We start from the raw sequence: 18,700 nt of genomic DNA on the forward strand, positions 1-18,700 counted from the left end.
AACAAATCAATAAATCTTTTTCAAGAGGAGAGTGAGGAGAATTAACCATAACCATAGCCAGCACTCATGATCTACCCCAAGTGACTTCGTAGCAATGCTATGAGGCTGTGTTTCCGTGTGAGATCTGTTGCCTTTTGTCATACAATCTTGTGCTTCAGTTTCTTCGTCTTTCAAGGAGGGATGATAGTACTGTCTGCCCCACCCTGGGAGAGGGGCCAGTATGCAGCAAGGACCTAACCAATGATTGATGTCTAAGACTAGCTTTGCATAATAATTTCCCTTATTAGGAATTGTATAATATGTTCCCTTATGTGACTCAAGACATATTTGTCATCAAGGACAATATGACTACAGTCCATCCCTAAGGATTATATAATTCCTCAAGGTCACATCCATTAGCCAAAGCAGGAGCCTTTGGTAGTATTCCAAGTAGCATGGAAAAAGGTGGGTGGGGCTTTCTTGGAGACAGGTCAGAGTTTCTATGGGGGATCACAGCTCCAGGCTTTGATCCATTCTGCATTCAAAAAAACTAAAACAAAACAAAACAAAAATAAAACACAGAATTCAGGAGAGTTAGGTGGTAAAAATGTAACCATCAGGAACAGGGCAAGCTGTAGCTGTTAGTGTGAGGTTCTCCAGTATGGGTCTTGCAGCTTTGGCTAAAAGCTCAGCTGGTTCCCACCCTTTCTGTATGCTGCATCTAAGAAGAACTCATCCATTCTGGCGGCAGAAGGAAGCCCTCTGCCTTAGGTGAGGGCCCAGAGAACATGCCAATGCTCCCCTCCCTTGGAGAACAATCTGCTTGCCACCTTGACTGTGCGGTGCGCAAATGCATATGTGAGTTTTGTGTGGGGTGGGTGTGAGGGCAATTCTAACCATCCCTTTGCCAAGCCTCATTCTTTGTGTAAAAGTTTGGCGTTGGTCATTAGCATTCTCCAGGCCCCATTCGCCCTCTTGGCCACTTGTCATAGTAGGGAGTGGTGTGGAGATCTGATTCTGCACAGCCCATGTGCCATGAACCTTTTGTAAGGCACTCTTCAGCAGACCTGTTCCTGGGAAATCCTGTAGGGTTTGTTAAAAGTGTCGTCAAAGAACCTCAGCATATCTGAGTGTGGTTGCTCATATGTGTAGTCCCAGCATTAGGGAGGCTGCACAGTTACTTCCCCAGATTTTCATTAAGCACTTCAAAAACTGTTTTGGGAGGACTGTTTTGGGGATTTTGCCAGGGTATCTGAAGTACCCTTACCAAGCAGTCAATCCTCTGCAGTGGGAATTGTGAACCCACCCATCCACCCATCCACCCACCCACCCACTCTCGTCTGTTCATCCATGTGCTTGCCTATCCTCTCACCTAATTCAGACATTTAAGCATTAACACAAGCCTTTACTGAGATGCCCACTCGCTGGCCAACTGTACGCTGTGTTCTCAAAAGGTAGATAAGGCAGCCCCTTGCCTTATGCAGTATGCATCCTGAAGCTCAGTCAACAGCAGTCAAGACCACATGCAGAGAAAAGGCTGCAAGGGAAACCTAAAACGGGCCTTAGAAGGAGATGGAAAGCCAAGAGGAGAATGAGAGGCAGGAGAGACCTCTTCCAGAGGTGGCTAGATACAGATCTGCAGAGACCTGCAGGTGATTTCGCCTTTGGTTTCTCCCATAACGCAGATTAAAAAAAAAAAAATGCTTGTTTTCCAAGGGTGATAGGAATAGTAAAGCCTAGGCTTTTAAATACTTAGCGTCGGTTCTGTTTTCAACCTCTTCTGTAGGCTCGAGGATAGCCCATAGAGGGCGCTGTTTGCCTGACTTTGCATGGCGTCATGGTGCTGGCAAGTGGAGGGACCCAGCCTCTCCTGAGAGCGAGTGAATTGCTGTCCAGGCACCCAAGCCCAAGACACGAGAAAGGCTTTCTCGAACCGGAAAGGAAAGAGCAATTCTATGCTTTCTGTTGCTGAAGTCAAGCTGAGGATGCTGACGCCGAATAACCGAACCCTGCCTCTCGTGAACACACACATTCGCACACACTCAAACGCCCTTTAGGAAAGGGACACATATGCTTGATAGGGCCGGGAGACCGAGAAGGCTGCCTCCTACTCTTCTTGGGTCGGTGCCTCTGGGTCCAGAGTTGTCATCTGTCAGAAGCCCACTTGCTGGAACAGAACGTCTTCCATGCCTGAGGGCTCTTGAGGATCTATTTGTTGTGGTTTTTGTTTTTCGAGACACGTTGGTTGAACACACAGTCTCGCACGGTAGGCAGAGAGTAGGATAGACACTGACTCACAACGACCAACCGCCTTTTGAAGAATTGGGAAGTGCTTCCTCTTTCCCTAGTTTAAAGTAGCCCTCTGGCGTTCGAACTTTCGCGAGTGTGCACACATCTGCGGCAGCTCCCCATCAGACCCGCACACACCCTCCGCAGCCTGCTGGGCCACCGGGTTTGCTGTGCGCACCGAGCTCACGTTGCCTACGCTCGCGGAGAACATTTTCCGCCTTTGGGGGAAGGAAAATGACCTCTAGTTGTCCAACACTGGTTGGGTGCCTTAGGTATGGTCTCCTCTCTGGACACCTTTTCTCTATAAAATCCGAGCGTATTGCCCACCCCGTTTGAGCCTCCGAGTTGTGGTTGGCTCCGACTCGGATTTTAGACGATGTACCCTTGTGCATTCCAGTAAAGCCTTGTACAAACTCAGAGGAATAATAGTAATCATTTATGGAAGCGCTACTTACAAGGCAAATGTAGGGTTCGTTACTGTGGGATGAATGTCAAAACTTTAAATACGACCGTCAAGATTTGGTGGAGGAGGCTCAGGAGCCCTGGGACTGAAAAATAAAATAAACCTACTTCCCATTTGGGGACCCAAAGCGGTCAGGTCTGCACTAGGCGAGGCAAGCTTGAATTAAACAAGGCTCAACCAAAAGAAAAAGAAAGGGGTGGGGCGGAAAAAGCTCAGGTGTAAAGGGAGCTTCACTAGGGCTGAGGACAGATTGTCATCTCTCTCGGGCCAAGGAACTATCCCCGGGGAAGGGACCCCACCAACAGCTCTATTTTATTTGTCGCTGAAATCTGTAATTGAACTGCTTGTCTCTCGGGCTTCCTTTCCCGCTCAACTCAGGGAGCTGTTAAGGCGGATGGAGTCCAGCTATTCCTCAGAGGCCCGCCTTGGTTCTCCAGGGACTTGGAGGCCCCTGGGACACGCTGCAGGTGTCGCTGCCACGGTCACAACCGAGAAAGGTACTCCGCTGCGCCTTTGATTCTCGGAGCCTGTATTAAAGCTCCTAAACGCCACCCGGAAACTTCTTGGGGAAGTGCTCTCTTCGGACCGCAGGTTTGGAGTCGGTCCTTGAGCCGTGGACACGGTCATTCAGAAGAGAGTGGTGTCCTTCGGAGTGCAGCCGTCGGTGCGGGAAATCGCTAGCCCGACAGTCTCACAAGGGGGAAGCGCGGGTGTAGGAGGGTCCTGCGCTCTCAAGAGAGAGCCGAGTCGCTTGTTCACTCCTACTCCCGGGCGATTCAGATTGACTCCTGGGTTCTCAGGGCCAAAGGTCAAGGCTACGCGGATTCCAGAGCCCGCAGACACAAGAACTCTCTTCCTTTCCTCTAGACGGTGGGTGGGGAACCCTAATTCCCTCTTCTTGCCCTCGCCCTGCTTAGCAGGTTTTGGGGAAAGAGAGAACTGAGTTTGTCCGGGGCCCAAGTGGCACCCTACTTCCTGGGCCCGCACCACCGAGGCTTTCCAGCCGCATGGGGACAGCTGGCCCCTGCCTTGCCGGGAGGGGTGGGAGAGCAGCGGCTGCTAGCCGAGCGCGTGTAACCCCGAGGTGACTCGGGCCAGGCAGGCTTGCCCCTCCCCCTTCCGCGGGACGGCTGCGGGAGCTGAGCCGCAGGGGGTAGAGGGAGGTGCTGGCTCCAGACTCCCGTAGGTCGGTGTGCTCCGGCCGGCCGGGGGCGTCTCCTTCTCGGGGTCCCCCGTGCGCCTCCCGCTTTGGTGGGAGCTCTCCGAGTGCCTCTTTAGCGAGAGCCAATATCCTTTTGTGCTAATAGGTTTGTCCTCATTTGCTGCCTAATTGGACTATATAAAGCCAATAACAGGCGGGCTCTCATAGCCCGAAGCCAAAGCGCCAAAATCCGAGGGAAGGCGAGGAGGGGGGCGGTGGCAGAGGCGGCTGCGGGGCCCGGGCTCGGCTGCGCCTTGGCCGGCCTAATCCCATTTGCCATTGTACGCGCCCAATCGCCGTATACTCCCCGCATTTAACTTGGATGACATTTTGATTTCATCATTAGCATCCGGCGCCGGATTGACGCATCCCAAGCCGGGGACCGCTCTCGCAGCCTCCTCCCGGGGAGCCGCAGCTTCTACCCGGCCCCCTAGCTCCCTCGGCGCAGAGGCAGGTCCGCTCCCCGCCCCTCTGGACCCCTCCCCCATGCGAGCCCGCCCCGGTCCGGTCCCCACCCCGCCCTCCCGCGGCTCGATTCGCGCCCGGGGCGGCCCCCGACTTTGAGCCCCATAGTTGAGTTCCGTTTATGGTCTGATTTCCGGCCCCTAGCCTGCTCGCCCCGCCGCCCGCCTGTCCCGCTCCCTCCCTCCGTGGGACCCGGAGGACTGGGGACCATGCCGGAGCCCGGGCCGGACGCCTCGGGCACTGCCAGCGCGCCACCCCCGCAGCCGCCACCCCAGCCTCCCGCGCCCAAGGAATCCCCGTTCTCCATCAGGAACCTGCTCAACGGAGACCACCACCGGCCGCCCCCGAAACCTCAGCCGCCCCCACGAACGCTCTTCGCGCCAGCCTCGGCCGCCGCCGCCGCGGCCGCCGCTGCCGCCGCCGCAGCCAAGGGTGCCCTGGAGGGTGCCGCGGGCTTTGCGCTTTCGCAGGTGGGCGACCTGGCTTTCCCCCGCTTTGAGATCCCAGCGCAGAGGTTTGCCTTGCCCGCGCACTACCTGGAGCGCTCCCCGGCCTGGTGGTACCCCTACACCCTGACCCCCGCCGGCGGCCACCTCCCGCGACCAGAAGGTACCGACCTCTCTTTGAACTTTTCGCTCTCTCCTCCCTCCCTACCGGCTAGTCCTATCCCCGCCTCGGGCGGGTCACTACAGTTTTGGGATGCCCTGACACCTGCAAACCCGAGTTTTGGTCAACTTCCCCCAGCCTCTAGCCCTCATCTTTCGTGTGCGCTTGGTTATGAGGCCCGGGATTCCAATCCCACTTGCTGAGAAAAGAGGGAGAGTTGGAGGCCCTGGCGCTGCGCTTCCCGGGAAAAGTGGCCTCCAGCAGGAATGGGTGGCTTGGGATGGCCTGGGTAGGGGACTAGGCCTGGAAGGCAAGGACGAACCCTAACTATGGATAATTTTTCCATTGGCCCCTGGCACGGGAGACGTGGGATAAAAGGAGCGGCCTTGCTGCCATCATCGGCTCGCTAGTGCTTTGGGAGGCAGGGGTCCTAGGTCTTGGCGCCCCCAGGGCAGCCCAGCGGGGACAGAGGAAGACCTCGGGAAAGCTGAGGCCCGAAGGCCAATTGTGGATTGCGCCTGCTGCTCTCAGACTCCCTCCTCTCTCAAGATTGTGTCGCTGTGCTTGAGTGTGCATCTGTTTGTCTGTCTCCGCAGCCTCCGAGAAGGCCCTCCTTCGAGACTCCTCCCCTGCGTCCGGCACCGACCGTGACTCCCCTGAGCCTCTGCTCAAGGCTGACCCCGACCACAAGGAGCTGGACTCCAAGAGCCCTGACGAGATCATTCTGGAAGAGAGCGACTCAGAGGAAGCCAAAAAAGAAGGCGAGGCCGTGTCTGGCGCGGCAGGGACGACTGTAGGGGCGACTTCGGCGACTCCGGGCTCCGAGGACTGGAAGGCGGGAGCCGAGAGTCCCGAGAAGAAGCCCGCGTGCCGCAAGAAGAAGACGCGCACCGTCTTCTCCCGCAGCCAGGTCTTCCAGCTCGAATCCACCTTCGACATGAAACGTTATTTGAGCAGCTCGGAGCGTGCTGGCCTGGCCGCGTCGCTTCACCTCACCGAGACGCAGGTCAAGATCTGGTTCCAGAATCGTCGCAACAAGTGGAAGCGACAGCTGGCGGCCGAGCTGGAGGCTGCCAACCTGAGCCACGCCGCAGCGCAGCGCATCGTGCGCGTGCCCATCCTTTACCACGAGAACTCTGCCGCCGAGGGGGCAGCGGCGGCCGCGGGGGCTCCGGTGCCGGTCAGCCAGCCGCTGCTCACCTTCCCGCACCCAGTCTACTACTCGCACCCAGTGGTCTCGTCCGTGCCGCTGCTACGGCCGGTGTGAGACCGGAGAGGGGAGAGGGAGTGAGCACCCGGCCACCTTTCCGGGACCCCGGAGGAGACTGGGCTGGGCCAAGGGCGCCGAGGTATGGCCAGCGGCCTTGGGAACCGGGCTTGGGCTCACTGTCTTGCCTCCCACCCCCCAATAGCATTTTGTAAGTATTTGCAATGCATTTTCGTGCAATTCATTCCTATGAATTTGAGGCGCTTCTCCTCTTATTTTTGGTTCTGCTTACCATTGAGAGAAAACGGGGTGGGAGGGCGACGAAATTCCTGGGTCAAACTTCCAACTGCAAGTTTTTTGATAAATGTGCAGCCCTCCACTTAAATTTCCGTTGCGCTGTGGCTTTTTTTTTTTTTTTTTTTTTTTTTTTTTTTTTTGAGGGCGAGTATTTTTTCAGAAGGAAAATAAGCACGGAACCCAACTTCCTTTAGTTTATTCATTTCCTATAGTACTGTCTTCAAAATCTGGAGAGAGAATGCATATTTTGAATTCATATTTATTTCTGGATATCTGGGTGTGGTTCTTCTTTTCCCACCCCCAATCAGTTATACCATACACACATACCCCGGTTTTTCAAAATCTAAGTAACCTCTGGTGGGATCCCTACTCGGCCGGTCGATCTGCGGCAGTTAACGTCATTCGTCTGAGTTCGTAACTTAAGAATTCTCTAACCAAACGTTTAAAGGGAAAAGACAAAAGCCCCCAATTAGACCTTTAAAAATTGGAACAGCCTCACATCTGGCTGGGTTCCAGTGCTCTTATTTATCACTAGCATTTATTTAGTGGTATGTCACTGGTCCGAAAATTGTTTCTTAACATCACTATGACTACTGTGTTACCTGCTTGAGAAATTGGTTTCCTTTTTTTTTTTTTTTTTGTAGGAAAAAAAATACATTTTATCCTCTCCCATTTTTATCCTCTCCCATTTTTACTTTGCCGCAACTATTGTGCTTTTGACCTGTGCAATATTGTACAAAATCTCCCAGGAGCCCTGTCCCTTCCTCTGTGGGGATCAAGACCACCATGCCCCAGCATAATCATTAATGTAGAGGGAAGATTCAGCAGGGGAGAGTGGGGAGGAAAAAGCAAGCTAGGGTGGTAATGTTCCGAGGAGTAAGCCAGGCAGAGTGGAGCGCTTTAAGTGAAGGACAATCAACGTAGGAGAATCTTAACTTATTTGATAAATGTACAGTTTTCTTGTAAAATTCGCCCTCAACTCCACAGGGCCTCTTGCTCTGTTTTCCTGTTGGCTACACCTGTTGTTCTGTCGTTCCTGAGTAGTCTGTTTCCCCTTCCCTCCCTGTCCTCTGCTAGAGTTCCCTCCCTTTTTAAGAAAACAAAACAAAACAAAAAAACTCCACAAAATATTGTTACACTTAATGTTGTTGTGGAATCGAATTAATTAAAAAGAAAAAAAATAAGCCTTTCATGTTGCCAGAGTGTGTAACTTTGGATGGTTTCCTTTCTCCCTCAGAGCAGGTGTCCAGGGAATCTCTTCTTGCCCCGGTCTCTGACTGCCTCTGTGCTCTCTAAGCCTGACCTGGACTCACGCCCCTAGAATCTAGCCGGCAGAGGAGACAGAGGCGGCTTTGTTCAGGACCAAGGGCGCTCTTTCCTCTCTATCTTCTACTGCTTGAAAGGCCCTCGTCAGCAAGGAAGATTGAGGGATGCGAAGGGTATAAAGACCTAGATTTATCTAGTTTGCGAAACTGAGCAAAACGACAGCCTGAAGCTTAAAGACAGATGGTGGTTCGCAAAGAAAAGCTGAAGCTTGTCTTCTTTCCCCAAGCCAGGGTTCCTTCCAGAGCTTCCGGGCCAAGCATCCCTAGAATGCCTGGATGATAGTGGTGGCTGCAGTTGTCCCCAGGGGTATTGGAGGGAAGAAGGGAGCCCAAAGCTTGGAAGTTCAGCTGAGTCTGGAAGTAGATCATTAAATCTAGCAGTCCTTGGGATGGAGAAGGGGCTACAACTTCTAGAACCGGAAGGTTTCAGCTGAGCTGGGAGAATTTCAGATATTCAGTGCAGAAGGCGTGGGGGATGTGCCCCTGGTTGAGGGCGGGAGGGAGGCACGGATGCAGTTGACTGTAATCGTGCTGGCCAGGCTTTCGGTGTCCATCAGTGCCCAAAGCTGCTTCCAGGGTAACCTGTCTGGACCCACCTGTCCTGGCCAAAGCTTGGATGTCTGTGCTTTTCCTCGGGCCACTGCACTCTTGGTCCTCAGCACGGGAGGCAAGGCATTCCAAGACCCCTTAGAAGAACTGCTCTGCCAGGGAAGTAGATATTCATGTGCCCCTTGCCAACTCAGCATGGCCGCCTGCCTTCAAGTTCTGTGGTGTGTGTGTGTGTGTGTGTGTGTGTGTGTCCTGATCACATTCCTGGCTGTGTCCCTTTGGAGCTGGGGAGCCAGAAGTGGGGGGCTGAGGAGCAGCAAGGCAGAGAAGATTTCAGCCAGCCTGGCTACAAGCAGGGACACAACCACTGGGGAGCGCCTGTCTGCGATCTCCCTTCTTACTGTGTTGCCAAGCTCCTTCAACTCAATCGACACAATTGATTCCACGGTGGCTGAAACTCGGCTATCGGTTTCTGTTGATGGAAAACTGGCCCCAAATAAACCAGCGTGTGTATTTGTGGCAAAATTTTAGCCTGGACCCCAGTGAAGATAGATCTGCCTTTATTTTCCTCTGGTTTGGAATAAAAACGAGGGCATGTGTCGTAAATGAAAAATAAACAGAATATCGGGGTCAAAATATGGTGTTCCTTGTGTTACCTGCAAACAGAGTGATGCCTTTTACTGTTGGCAATACGAACTGCGGGACAGGCCGGTAACAGCTCATTAAAAATAATGTTGCAATAGCAAACATGTCCTCAGATTTTACAGCCAGAGCACGATGTTATCAAATGCCAAGAAAATACTTCTTTATTTGTTTGGATTCTAGAAAACGGTTCTTGACTGACCCAGTCCTTTGAAAGTCAAGACATAACTGGTTTTCCACAAGCACAGTTTATCCTTCGTCTGATCCCTGTGGCCTCCCTTTTCCGCCTGCACGGGAGTTTTGCTGCCCTGGGCTGGTGGTTCTCACCCCCCAGAGCCACAGTCTAGTCCTGGAGGAGGAGGGTGGTGTTCACAGTACCGTCCCGCTCAGTGGGGTCCTGCTGGTATTCTCAGTGTTCATGGAGGGAGGCTATGACATTATGGAATACTGAAGCTTTTCTGACTGGGGCCACAGTGGGTCTTTCTGAGACCTTCCTGTCAGAAGGAACCCAGTACAGGACTGCAGAGCTGGTTTCTCTCTTATCCTCTGCCCATCTCCCAGCTGCTTCTGCGAGGATTCCCAGGAGCTTCAAGAACTAATCACTAAAGAAGATTTTGGGGAAAGTTATGAGGCCTCCTGAAATTCCTCTGGATAATCTGTAGGGGAGGTCAGGGCAGCCAGGGTCCCCGTTCCAGGGTGCTGGGTGGACACCCCTCATTTTAGCCTTTTATCACCTTCAGGTTGTGGAACCTAGCTTTCTCTCTGTCCACTCACACTTCTGAGCTTGATCTTTATACCGGTCAATGCTCTGGTCAATGAAAATGATCTCACCACATTCCACAGTGGCCACCAATAGATAAATGAGTGCAAACGACACAGAATACACTCACTTGACACACCACACATGACGCCTCTCCTTTATATTTCTCTACCAATACAAGTAGCCCAAGATTTCTAACACACCCAAGCACAAAAAAAAAATAAAATAAAATAAAAAAATTTAAGCACCATTCTGATAGCTCAGGCATACGGACAGTCATGAACTTGGTTCAAAGTGACCCTGGGTGACTGGTCTTCTCGATGGTCCCTGGTTAGGGTGAGCTAAGAACAGATGGCATGGGTGGGCAGGAAGCAGGGTGTTTGTGTTCCCACCTCAGTTCTCCCCACTGAAAAATTCCCGAGCACCAGGTTGATCCTGGAGTTCTGTCACAGGCCACCTGGTAAAACTAGCCTAACCAAACCACCACCTGGTGACCAGGGACCCTCATCCTCCTATGTGCCAATGCTATAGGAGTCTCCAACAGTGCTCTGAGTACCTCTGACTGCCTTCAGGCCCTGGGAGAGCTCCGAGCCAGCCTTCCAACTGTTTCTGTTGGCAACACAGATGTATTTCTTTTATTTGGTAGTAAATAGAGTGGATGTGTGTACATCAAACAACGGCAAGACATATAAACTGGACCCCTGCCCCTGGCGCTCATTTCTAAGGGGGAGCTGTTCCCTCGGCAGGTCAGAGTCAGAGACCACAAGGGGCAGGCTAGCCCCAGAGCACCCACCTCCCCTTGCCTGGGAAATTGGAAGAGGAGCTGGGGAGAAGGAGGTGAAAAGGTGGGTGAGCTTTATCTCCTTTCCAAGGGCATCCAGCACTGGGCAACTGAGGAGCGAAGGTTGATCCCTGGGTCTCTAGGGCTGCTCAATCTGGGTGCTTCTTCTGGTGCTCTGGGAGATCTAGCACCCAACTATGGTGCCAACACCCCTGCTTCCATCTCTCTGAGCCCATCGGATACCTGAACTTCCTTCGGGAGTCCTTATGGGGGCTTCTCTAGCCTTTAGTGGATGGGCCCTGGGCCCCCTCAAAGACCCCATTTTAGTACTGTTCTAGCAGCCCAGTGACCATCCCCTTTAGTGGCCCGAACCTAAACACTGCAAAGTGACTAGGAAACTGAGCCCTGGTACCAAGGGTGCTCAGACCGGCAGAAATCCCTGGTAGTCCCCAGGTAGAACCAGGGGACTATGCCCACATAGGCACTTTACCGTGACCTTAAAGGAGCTATCTGCTTAGGCCCTCCTCTTTGCCTCCTGCTTGTTCTCTGCCCATCACTGGGCAGCGTTTACAGGCCCTCCCTGACATTAGAGTGTCAGCCCCCCATTGCACTAGCATGTACACATCTGAAAGCCTGGAAGGTACACATTTGAATGCACACCCAGCCTCTTCCTGTGTAGAGCAGATGATGTTGACCTTTTGACATCAGATGGGGGAGGGTGAGAGATAACTATGTTGTAAGTACCGGGGAATCACTGCCTAGTGCCTCCTGCTGGGATCTAGGATTGAGATTTGAGTTCCACTCAATGCCCCTCTCTTGTGAAAGTGTCCTGAAGGATAACTAGTGTGGGAAGAGACCTTGAGGTGGAGTCCCAGCTTACAACCTTAGTCCTAAGTGGGTCTATTGATCTGCATGAGACTCCTCCTCACTCTCCTGCCCCTGACTTGCAACTTCGTGCCTTCAGGAAGGTGGTGCTCTCTGGGTTGTGCCAGGCTACTGTTCCAAGGAGATGAGTCCCTGGGTGAAACTGTGCAAAGTTTGGGGCGCTGATGTTGCAAAAGAGTCCTTTCTGGTATCAGTGCCCAGAAAAAGGCTTAGCAGGAGAAAGGAGGGTGGAGGAGAAGAGCGGCTCCCATCACCGAGTCAGGAGCAGTGAGGTGAGGTGGAGTCACCTGGTGTCCCTCTCCCCCGCGCTAATGCTAATGTCTTAAAGAAATATAAAGAATCCTCTCTTGAGTTCCTTCACCATCCCCTCCCCCCTTGGTGATGGAGAGCAAGCATCAGATTTTCATCCAAGTTCTATTAAGTGAAACATAGGTTGCAGGGCACCCTTTGATTGAAACAGTTTAAATTTTAATTGTGTTTTTAATTTGACATATAGTTGCAGAAAGGAATGACACCCCGTCGCCAAGGGGCGGTCGATTTTCTTAATTTCTCCCAGAGGAATTGATGAGTCTATCAGGCTACTAGATTGGAAACCCATTAAAGCTCTCTGGTTAGGCTTCTAATTGGAACTTGATGGATGTGGGAGGGGGGGTGTCGGGACTAGGCTATGCTGATCCAATCTTCATGACTTTCTGTTTTCCAATAAATTACACAATTCATTTTCCAGCCGCAGATTACATAAATTGTACACCTCTGGGGCTCTCTTTTTCAAGTTGGGAGCCCTTTTCCCCAAAAGCCTATTGTGAGATGTCATTTGCACCAAAGAACGAACAGCAGAGGCCCTTGAATGAAAATCGAAACATAATCAACGTTTATACTTAGAAAATTTATTGAGATCATTTTCTCTGGTATTTCCTTATTTTAAAGTTTGGACGCGCCATATATCATAATCCACTCGTGGAAAAAGGGCGGGGGGGAGACTGTGTTTAATATTTATCGAAGCTTGATTCCAAGATCAAACTTGTTTATGGCTTCATCTGTCATTGCAGAGGGAACCTTCTTCCACCATTACCAGGCTCAGCCAGCCTATTTCCCAACTGCCGCAGAGCAGGGAGGATCAATTTTTATTAGGCTCCTCCACAAGTTTGCTCTGGGCCGCTTTAATATTGAGCAGCCACATAATCTCAGGGCCTAAACTTTAAGCGTTCTTTCGGTCTGGGAAAGTTTATCATTCCTTGGAACCGGGTTTATGCCTTATTCCTATGGGGAGGGGAGGCAGGCCCCTGAAGATTCTGAGGCGCACCTCCCTAAGGTGTCCATTAAACAGAGACAGAGGGAGGGGAGGAACTATCTGCAGACTCAAAGGGTGGGGCCGGTGTGGGGGGGTACTAGGTTGAAAGATTGCTTAACTTGGTTGAGAGACCTATAGCTATAGCGAAGGGTTCCAGGGAGGGAGTGGGCTTCACAGCAGTGTGGCACTCAGAAGGCTTCTGGCCTTTATCTGCGCTCATGGTGAAGCCCAAGACACTCCCAGAAACCTGAAAGAGGTGGTGATGCACAAAAGATGTTTCTATTGTAGTGTTTCTGGTTCCCCCCTGTGACTGAGTAGTACTTGAGAGTCACAGGTGACCAGCCAGTGGAAGAAGGCCTTGAGGTCTCTTGTACCCACCACCCCCATTTACTTAACTAGCTTAGTGTATACTCTGTGTGTGTGAGAGAGCGTGTGTGCACCTCTCTCTCTCTCTCTCTCTCACACACACACACACACACACACACAGAGAGAGAGAGAGAGAGAGAGAGAGAGAGAGAGAGAGAGAGAGAGAGAGAGATATTTGTGAAAAGGTGTTTAGATAAGGGGGTGTACATGTGGCTTAAACGCTGGCCTGGGCTTGGAGAAAGCAGTCCACCGTGGACAACACTCTCGGTTACAATAGTTCCTTTGACTTTCCAAATCAGTCTGACAGAAAGTTTGGTCATGAGATTTCAGAGTTTTCTGGTTTAGGGGTCTTGGACTTGCTTCCTTAAAAATGTGCCCTGTTGGTCTTTAGTCCCTGCCATGAAAGAAATCAGCTCTCCTGGTGCTTGACCTCATACCTCCTTGGCCCTCGGCTCTCTGGAGATTGCTTCCTTTCTTATAGCTCTTCTCCAAGATGATTGCCAGTGCCTGCTTCTCTCTTTGACCCTCTTCCAAGAGCACAGTGCTGGCAATGAAACAACCCTGAGCATCCATCTTGTTTCCAACGAGCCTCAGTTTCCACATCTGTACAGTGGCGGCAAAGATCCGAGTCACATTTGCTGTGCAGATGAAAATGAAGTACTATGAGTAGCTTCCAACACGTCCATAGCACCAGATATCTTCTAGCTCAGAAAGGTTCAACTAACTCTAGCTCCTCCACTTTGCGACCCCACCCCCACCCCCATGCGTATAGCTGGCACTGACCCTCAAGTTGGCCATACACTCCTCTTGTAGTATTGATTTGCCTCTAGCCTGACGATATCGCCCAGATGAGCGCGCTTTTGAGAAGCCAAGGGTTAGTGAATGAGTTGGACAAGTCTTCCTGAAATCCTTCTCTCTACCTCCGCGGGAGCGCGCTGGACCCGATGTGATGAGGCCCGGGAGCTTGTGCCATGGCCGCGCAGAGCAGGACGCACAAATTGTATTTCAGCGCCGGGTCCTTCCGGGTTAATGAGCTGACACCATGATTAAAGCTGACCATTTGTAATGTGTCTCGACCCTGCCGCAGAGCCCTGAAGAGGTTAATGCGGTGACGAGGCCGGCACCTGCCCCTCGCCAGCCTCCCGGGCCTGGGCGCACAGCCTCCTGGCCCTCCGCTCCCTCCCCTGCCCCTGTCCCGGCTGCGCCACCGACCCCTAATCAATTAGCCCATTAACGAGCCCTTTGAGGAGTTAAGTAGGGAGAGTTCTGCCACGGGCAGGGCCGCAGTCGGTAACTCACCGAGGCTAATGATATTATAAGCGCTTTACTCAATAACCCGGGAGCGGTGCAGGCGAGGAACTGCACCGTCACGGTGCAGTCTGGACATTTGTGGGGACCGAATCTATAGTCTCTCTTCACTGGCGTGTCTAAGGAACAGGGTTCCCCAGACGTCAAGGCTGCAGCCACAGAGGGTGGGTTTGGCTGGGCGCCTTGGGTCTCCCTCCTTTCCATAATGCTTGGGTAGATAACTGTCGCCTCAAAACAAATCCTTCAGCTTGCTCTGGGATGACTCGAGATCAGGTAACAGGTGCTCTAGGGATTAAACCAGCAAGAGCCTGGGCTCAGAGGGAGGCCAAGAGAAGGAAGGAGAGAACCAGGTTTTACTGAGTTCCACCTTGATTTCTGAAAGGAAAGTAACACATCTAACGATTTTAGGAATGGGGAAAAGGAGTCTTGGAAACTCTACACATCTTGCTCCAAGACATCCTGCTCATGTTTGACAGGATTCTGCCCAATTCTAAAAAGGCCCCACAGCTATCTACTCCTCTTCCCCTAGAAACAATGTAGCAATTTTGAGACCGCCAATTTATTTTTTTTAAAAAAAAGAAGAAAAAAAGAAAAGAAAGAAAGAAAAAAGTTTAGTTGTGGCATCGGAAGGCAAGCTGTGTGGTATTCCGTCAAGGTTTAGGAAATAACTATCCTGCATTCCGAGGGCGTATAGGTTTCTGTGCATTTCCGCCACTAGCTGACACATCTCCACATAGAGAAAGGGGGGCGGGCGACACTACGGAGTTTGCCAGAGGGCAGAGATGTTTCTCTTGGGACCAGACTTGTTCAAGTCAGTACAATGTAAATGATGGTGCTGGAATGTGAACTGGGACCTCAGAAGATCTAGGTCCGTTTCCAAAATTCTGTGGCCCCTTTAGCCAGTGGGGTCTGCAGATGGAGAACTGTAGAAGTTCTTTGCTCCCGTGTTTCCCAGCCACTACCCAGAGAAGGGCATCTCTCTGAGCCCCATACTGTTAATCTTCCCTACCCTAACGCGGCAGGAGACTCATAGCTCTTTGCCTGTTTCTCCTAGGCTGGAAGGGGTTGAGGGCTCGGGAGGTTGGCAGCAGTCTATGGGGAGCATCTCGGGTGCGAGAGAGCCCCACCAGAGCCCCACGCTGTCCCTGCCTCTGGAGTCCGAGTTAGGGTGAGATCAGGAATCCAGTTTTGCAATCTAAGCTGCCTTTGGCCCCAGACGCCCCGGGCTGGACAGACCCAGAGAGGGTCCGGTACTAGGAGTGCTCCGGGCGTTCCCCGGTGCTGCGTGCTGGGCTCCAGCTTTTTAAAAAATTCCGGGGCCGCTCGGCGGCGCTGCGATTGGCCGCGGTCGAGTAACCTCTATGCAAATGAGGCCGCGCAGCCTCCGCGTCGCCCGAGACCCGTGGAGTTGGCAAGCAAGGAAGGGACATTGGCACCGGGGCTGGGCGGGCTCACCCAGAGCCGGGCCGGCAGGGACCCGCGCGCAGCGGTCCGGTGCCTGCGCGTCCTGGCGCAGAAGGGACGCCTCACCAGCCTCGTCGCCCCCTCCCCTTGTCTTCCCTCCCGCCCCTCCCCCTCGCCTGCTTGCCCGCGCCACCTTCCACCCAGACCCGCTCTAAAGGGAGTTCTTGGTTTCCTCCGATTTCTTATGAACCCAGGATGGGCAGCAAGGAAGATGTGGGGAAGGGATGTCCGGCGGCCGGCGGCGTCTCCAGCTTCACCATCCAGTCCATCCTGGGCGGGGGCCCTTCCGAGGCACCGCGGGAGTCAGCCGGGTGGCCAGCCAGGAAACGCAGCCTGTCTGTGTCCTCGGAGGAGGAGGAGCTGGACGAAGGCTGGAAAGCGCCGGCTTGCTTCTGCCCAGATCCGCACGGCCCCAAGGAGCCAAGCCCTAAGCACCATCCCCCCATCCCTTTCCCTTGCTTGGGTAAGGATCGCACGTCGGGAGTCTGGCCCGGAGTGTGCCTGAGCTTACGCGGTGTGCGCGTGTGGGAGGCTCAGGAGCAGGGCATCCTCTGGCCACAGAGGGGCCGCTGGGGGTCCAGGCCAAGGGGAGGAGGACTACGCACCAGTGGTGCCTTCTCACAAGGGCCGGCGCTGGGGAGATGTAGAAAAACATTGGGGGGCATTCAGGGGAAAACTGTGTTGGAAGGAGGGTGAACTGGAGTGGGCCAGGAACTCTTGCGGGCAGCACACTCGGTGCTGGCCAGAATCCTTTCGCACACGGGGTGTTTGTTTTCCTGCCTTGAGTTCTTCACATCTGGTCTAGGTGTTCTGTCTGTCCTTCAGTCTCTTTGGGTCTTTCCTTCCTTTCGGTCTTTTCTCGAAGTGATTAGTACTCTAAAATGATTGACAGTGGTGCTTTTCAGAGAGGCTTCCTCATGACAACAGCTGACAGAGAGCCCAGGAGTTAGTCTAAAGCCTGACTTCCAAAGAAACGGCCTGCAAAATGATGCCAACTTATAAAGCTCAGTTCTTATAAGGCAAAAACCAGCTTTTAAAAATGGCGTTAATGTCTCCACTCCAGACCTGTTACCACTTATACTTTTTTTTATAAGAGTGGGAGCGGAGACCCTCAAACTCGGATTATATGGGACCCTCTCCTGTTGCTTTGAAAGGCCGATGCTCTGGACTTTGGGTGCTAACAGGACGTGGCAGAAAAGAAAGGGGCTGGTAACAGGGGGCCAAGGACGCAGGCGTCGGCCAACCTCCTAGTCCGGGAAAGAGCTGAGTCTTCTAGGCACATCAACTCCATGGTCATTTTGTTTGTGTTTACTCTCCAGGTACCCCCAAGGGCAGCGGAAGTGCAGGGCCTGCGGGCTCGGAGCGCGCGCCTTTCCTTTCTCCTTCTCACTCGGACTTTAAGGAAGAGAAAGAGAGGCTCTTGCCGGCGGGCTCGCCCTCTCCGGGCCCGGAACGGCCGCGGGACGGCGGTGCGGAGCGACAGGCCGGAGCGGCCAAGAAGAAGACGCGCACCGTCTTCTCCCGCAGCCAGGTGTACCAGCTCGAGTCCACCTTCGACATGAAACGCTACCTGAGCAGCTCGGAGCGCGCCTGCCTCGCCTCCAGCCTGCAGCTCACCGAGACCCAGGTTAAGACTTGGTTCCAGAACCGCCGCAACAAGTGGAAGCGGCAGCTCTCGGCCGAGCTGGAGGCGGCCAACATGGCACACGCGTCGGCGCAGACTCTCGTGGGCATGCCGCTGGTGTTTCGGGACAGCTCACTGCTGCGAGTGCCGGTGCCGCGCTCGCTCGCCTTCCCGGCGCCGCTCTACTACCCCAGCAGCAACCTCTCGGCCTTACCGCTCTACAACCTGTACAACAAGCTTGACTACTGAGCCGCCCGCCGGCTCCCGGGGCGTCCCAGGCCGCCTGCAGCCGCCTGCGTACCGGGGGCGCGGGCGGCGTCCTTCCCAGGGTTCCGGAGCAGAGCGTCGCGTGTTCAGAAATATTAAGAAATACACCATGTGTATTCGTTATGTCTTATTTATGGCCTCTTCTCTACTTTTTGTTTGTTTGTTTGTTTCGGGTATTTATCCGCATTCCTCAAGCCAGAACACCTGCTTTCTACACAAAAACCAAACCAATATGCGTTTGAAAACTCTTTTGAAAGGGGAGATTCTCGTGTGGTGGTGGGAAAGGGAGTTTGGGCTAGGTAGGTTTTGGCTGGTAGCAAGAAAATAAATCAGAAGAACACCAACAAAACCGGATACTCTTTCTCCCATATATACACCTGTATATATATATGTGTGTGTGTGTATGTGTTGTGTGTGTGTATAAGAACACACGCTCAGCCGAGCCGAGCCCACTGGGGCCTTGGTCATTGAACTAATCACCTCTCTTCACTCCCTTCATCTTGAGGGGTGAAACGAGGAGAACACAGATCTGTAAATATTTTTAAAGAGAAAAAAATAAAACGTTTTAAACACGGTTGTTAACTTTGGAAGGATTAATTGTCCCGCGACACAATGCACAGAGTAGTTTCTGGATTTTTAGTGCCAGAGCATGAAGATTCTCTACACCCTCCCAACTTTCCCCTCCCCGTACCCGCCCCCCCCCAACCTTCCGCCACCAAGGTCCCGCTCTCTTTATGGGAGGGTGGTGGGGTTGGGCTCCGAGGTGAAAGGTCGGGATATTGGGGCTGCCCGGGCAGCACGTGACTGGAGCTGCTTTCTGGAACAGCACAGTTCCCACGATCCAGGTGTGCAGGTTGGGGTGCACTACTCCAGGATGGAATCGAGATCCCGAGCCCTCACCGAGAAAGACAAAGGCGGAGAGGCAGGCCTG

The 18,700-nt window shown here is 53.0% G+C and overlaps 2 protein-coding genes across 2 annotated transcripts; both read left to right on the forward strand.

Annotated features, from left to right (window-relative positions):
* Positions 1-3,327: 3,327 nt before the first annotated feature.
* On the forward strand, positions 3,328-6,627 carry Hmx3 (H6 family homeobox 3). Its single transcript, XM_006976962.4, has 2 exons — positions 3,328-5,006; positions 5,600-6,627. Exons 1-2 carry the CDS (start codon positions 4,607-4,609, stop codon positions 6,268-6,270), a joined length of 1,071 nt encoding a protein of 356 aa, XP_006977024.1. The 5' UTR covers positions 3,328-4,606; the 3' UTR covers positions 6,271-6,627.
* Positions 6,628-10,515: 3,888 nt separating this feature from the next.
* Positions 10,516-18,374, forward strand: Hmx2 (H6 family homeobox 2). The gene is made up of 3 exons (XM_006976961.4): positions 10,516-10,628; positions 16,073-16,341; positions 17,198-18,374. The coding sequence occupies exons 2-3, from the start codon at positions 16,074-16,076 to the stop codon at positions 17,749-17,751; spliced, it is 822 nt and encodes a 273-aa protein (XP_006977023.1). The 5' UTR covers positions 10,516-10,628; position 16,073; the 3' UTR covers positions 17,752-18,374.
* The last annotated feature ends 326 nt before the right edge of the window (positions 18,375-18,700 follow it).

The sequence above is a fragment of the Peromyscus maniculatus genome, chromosome 1, assembly GCF_049852395.1.
Source record: "Peromyscus maniculatus bairdii isolate BWxNUB_F1_BW_parent chromosome 1, HU_Pman_BW_mat_3.1, whole genome shotgun sequence".
Taxonomy (NCBI): domain Eukaryota; kingdom Metazoa; phylum Chordata; class Mammalia; order Rodentia; family Cricetidae; genus Peromyscus; species Peromyscus maniculatus.

Coding starts and splice junctions, on each gene's coding strand:
- Hmx3 (XM_006976962.4), top strand. CDS start 4,607: ATGCCGGAGCCCGGGCCGGACGCCTCGGGCACTGCCAGCGCGCCACCC. Junction 5,007..5,599: donor CCACCTCCCGCGACCAGAAG/GTACCGACCTCT, acceptor CTGTCTCCGCAG/CCTCCGAGAAGGCCCTCCTT.
- Hmx2 (XM_006976961.4), top strand. CDS start 16,074: ATGGGCAGCAAGGAAGATGTGGGGAAGGGATGTCCGGCGGCCGGCGGC. Junction 16,342..17,197: donor CATCCCTTTCCCTTGCTTGG/GTAAGGATCGCA, acceptor TTTACTCTCCAG/GTACCCCCAAGGGCAGCGGA.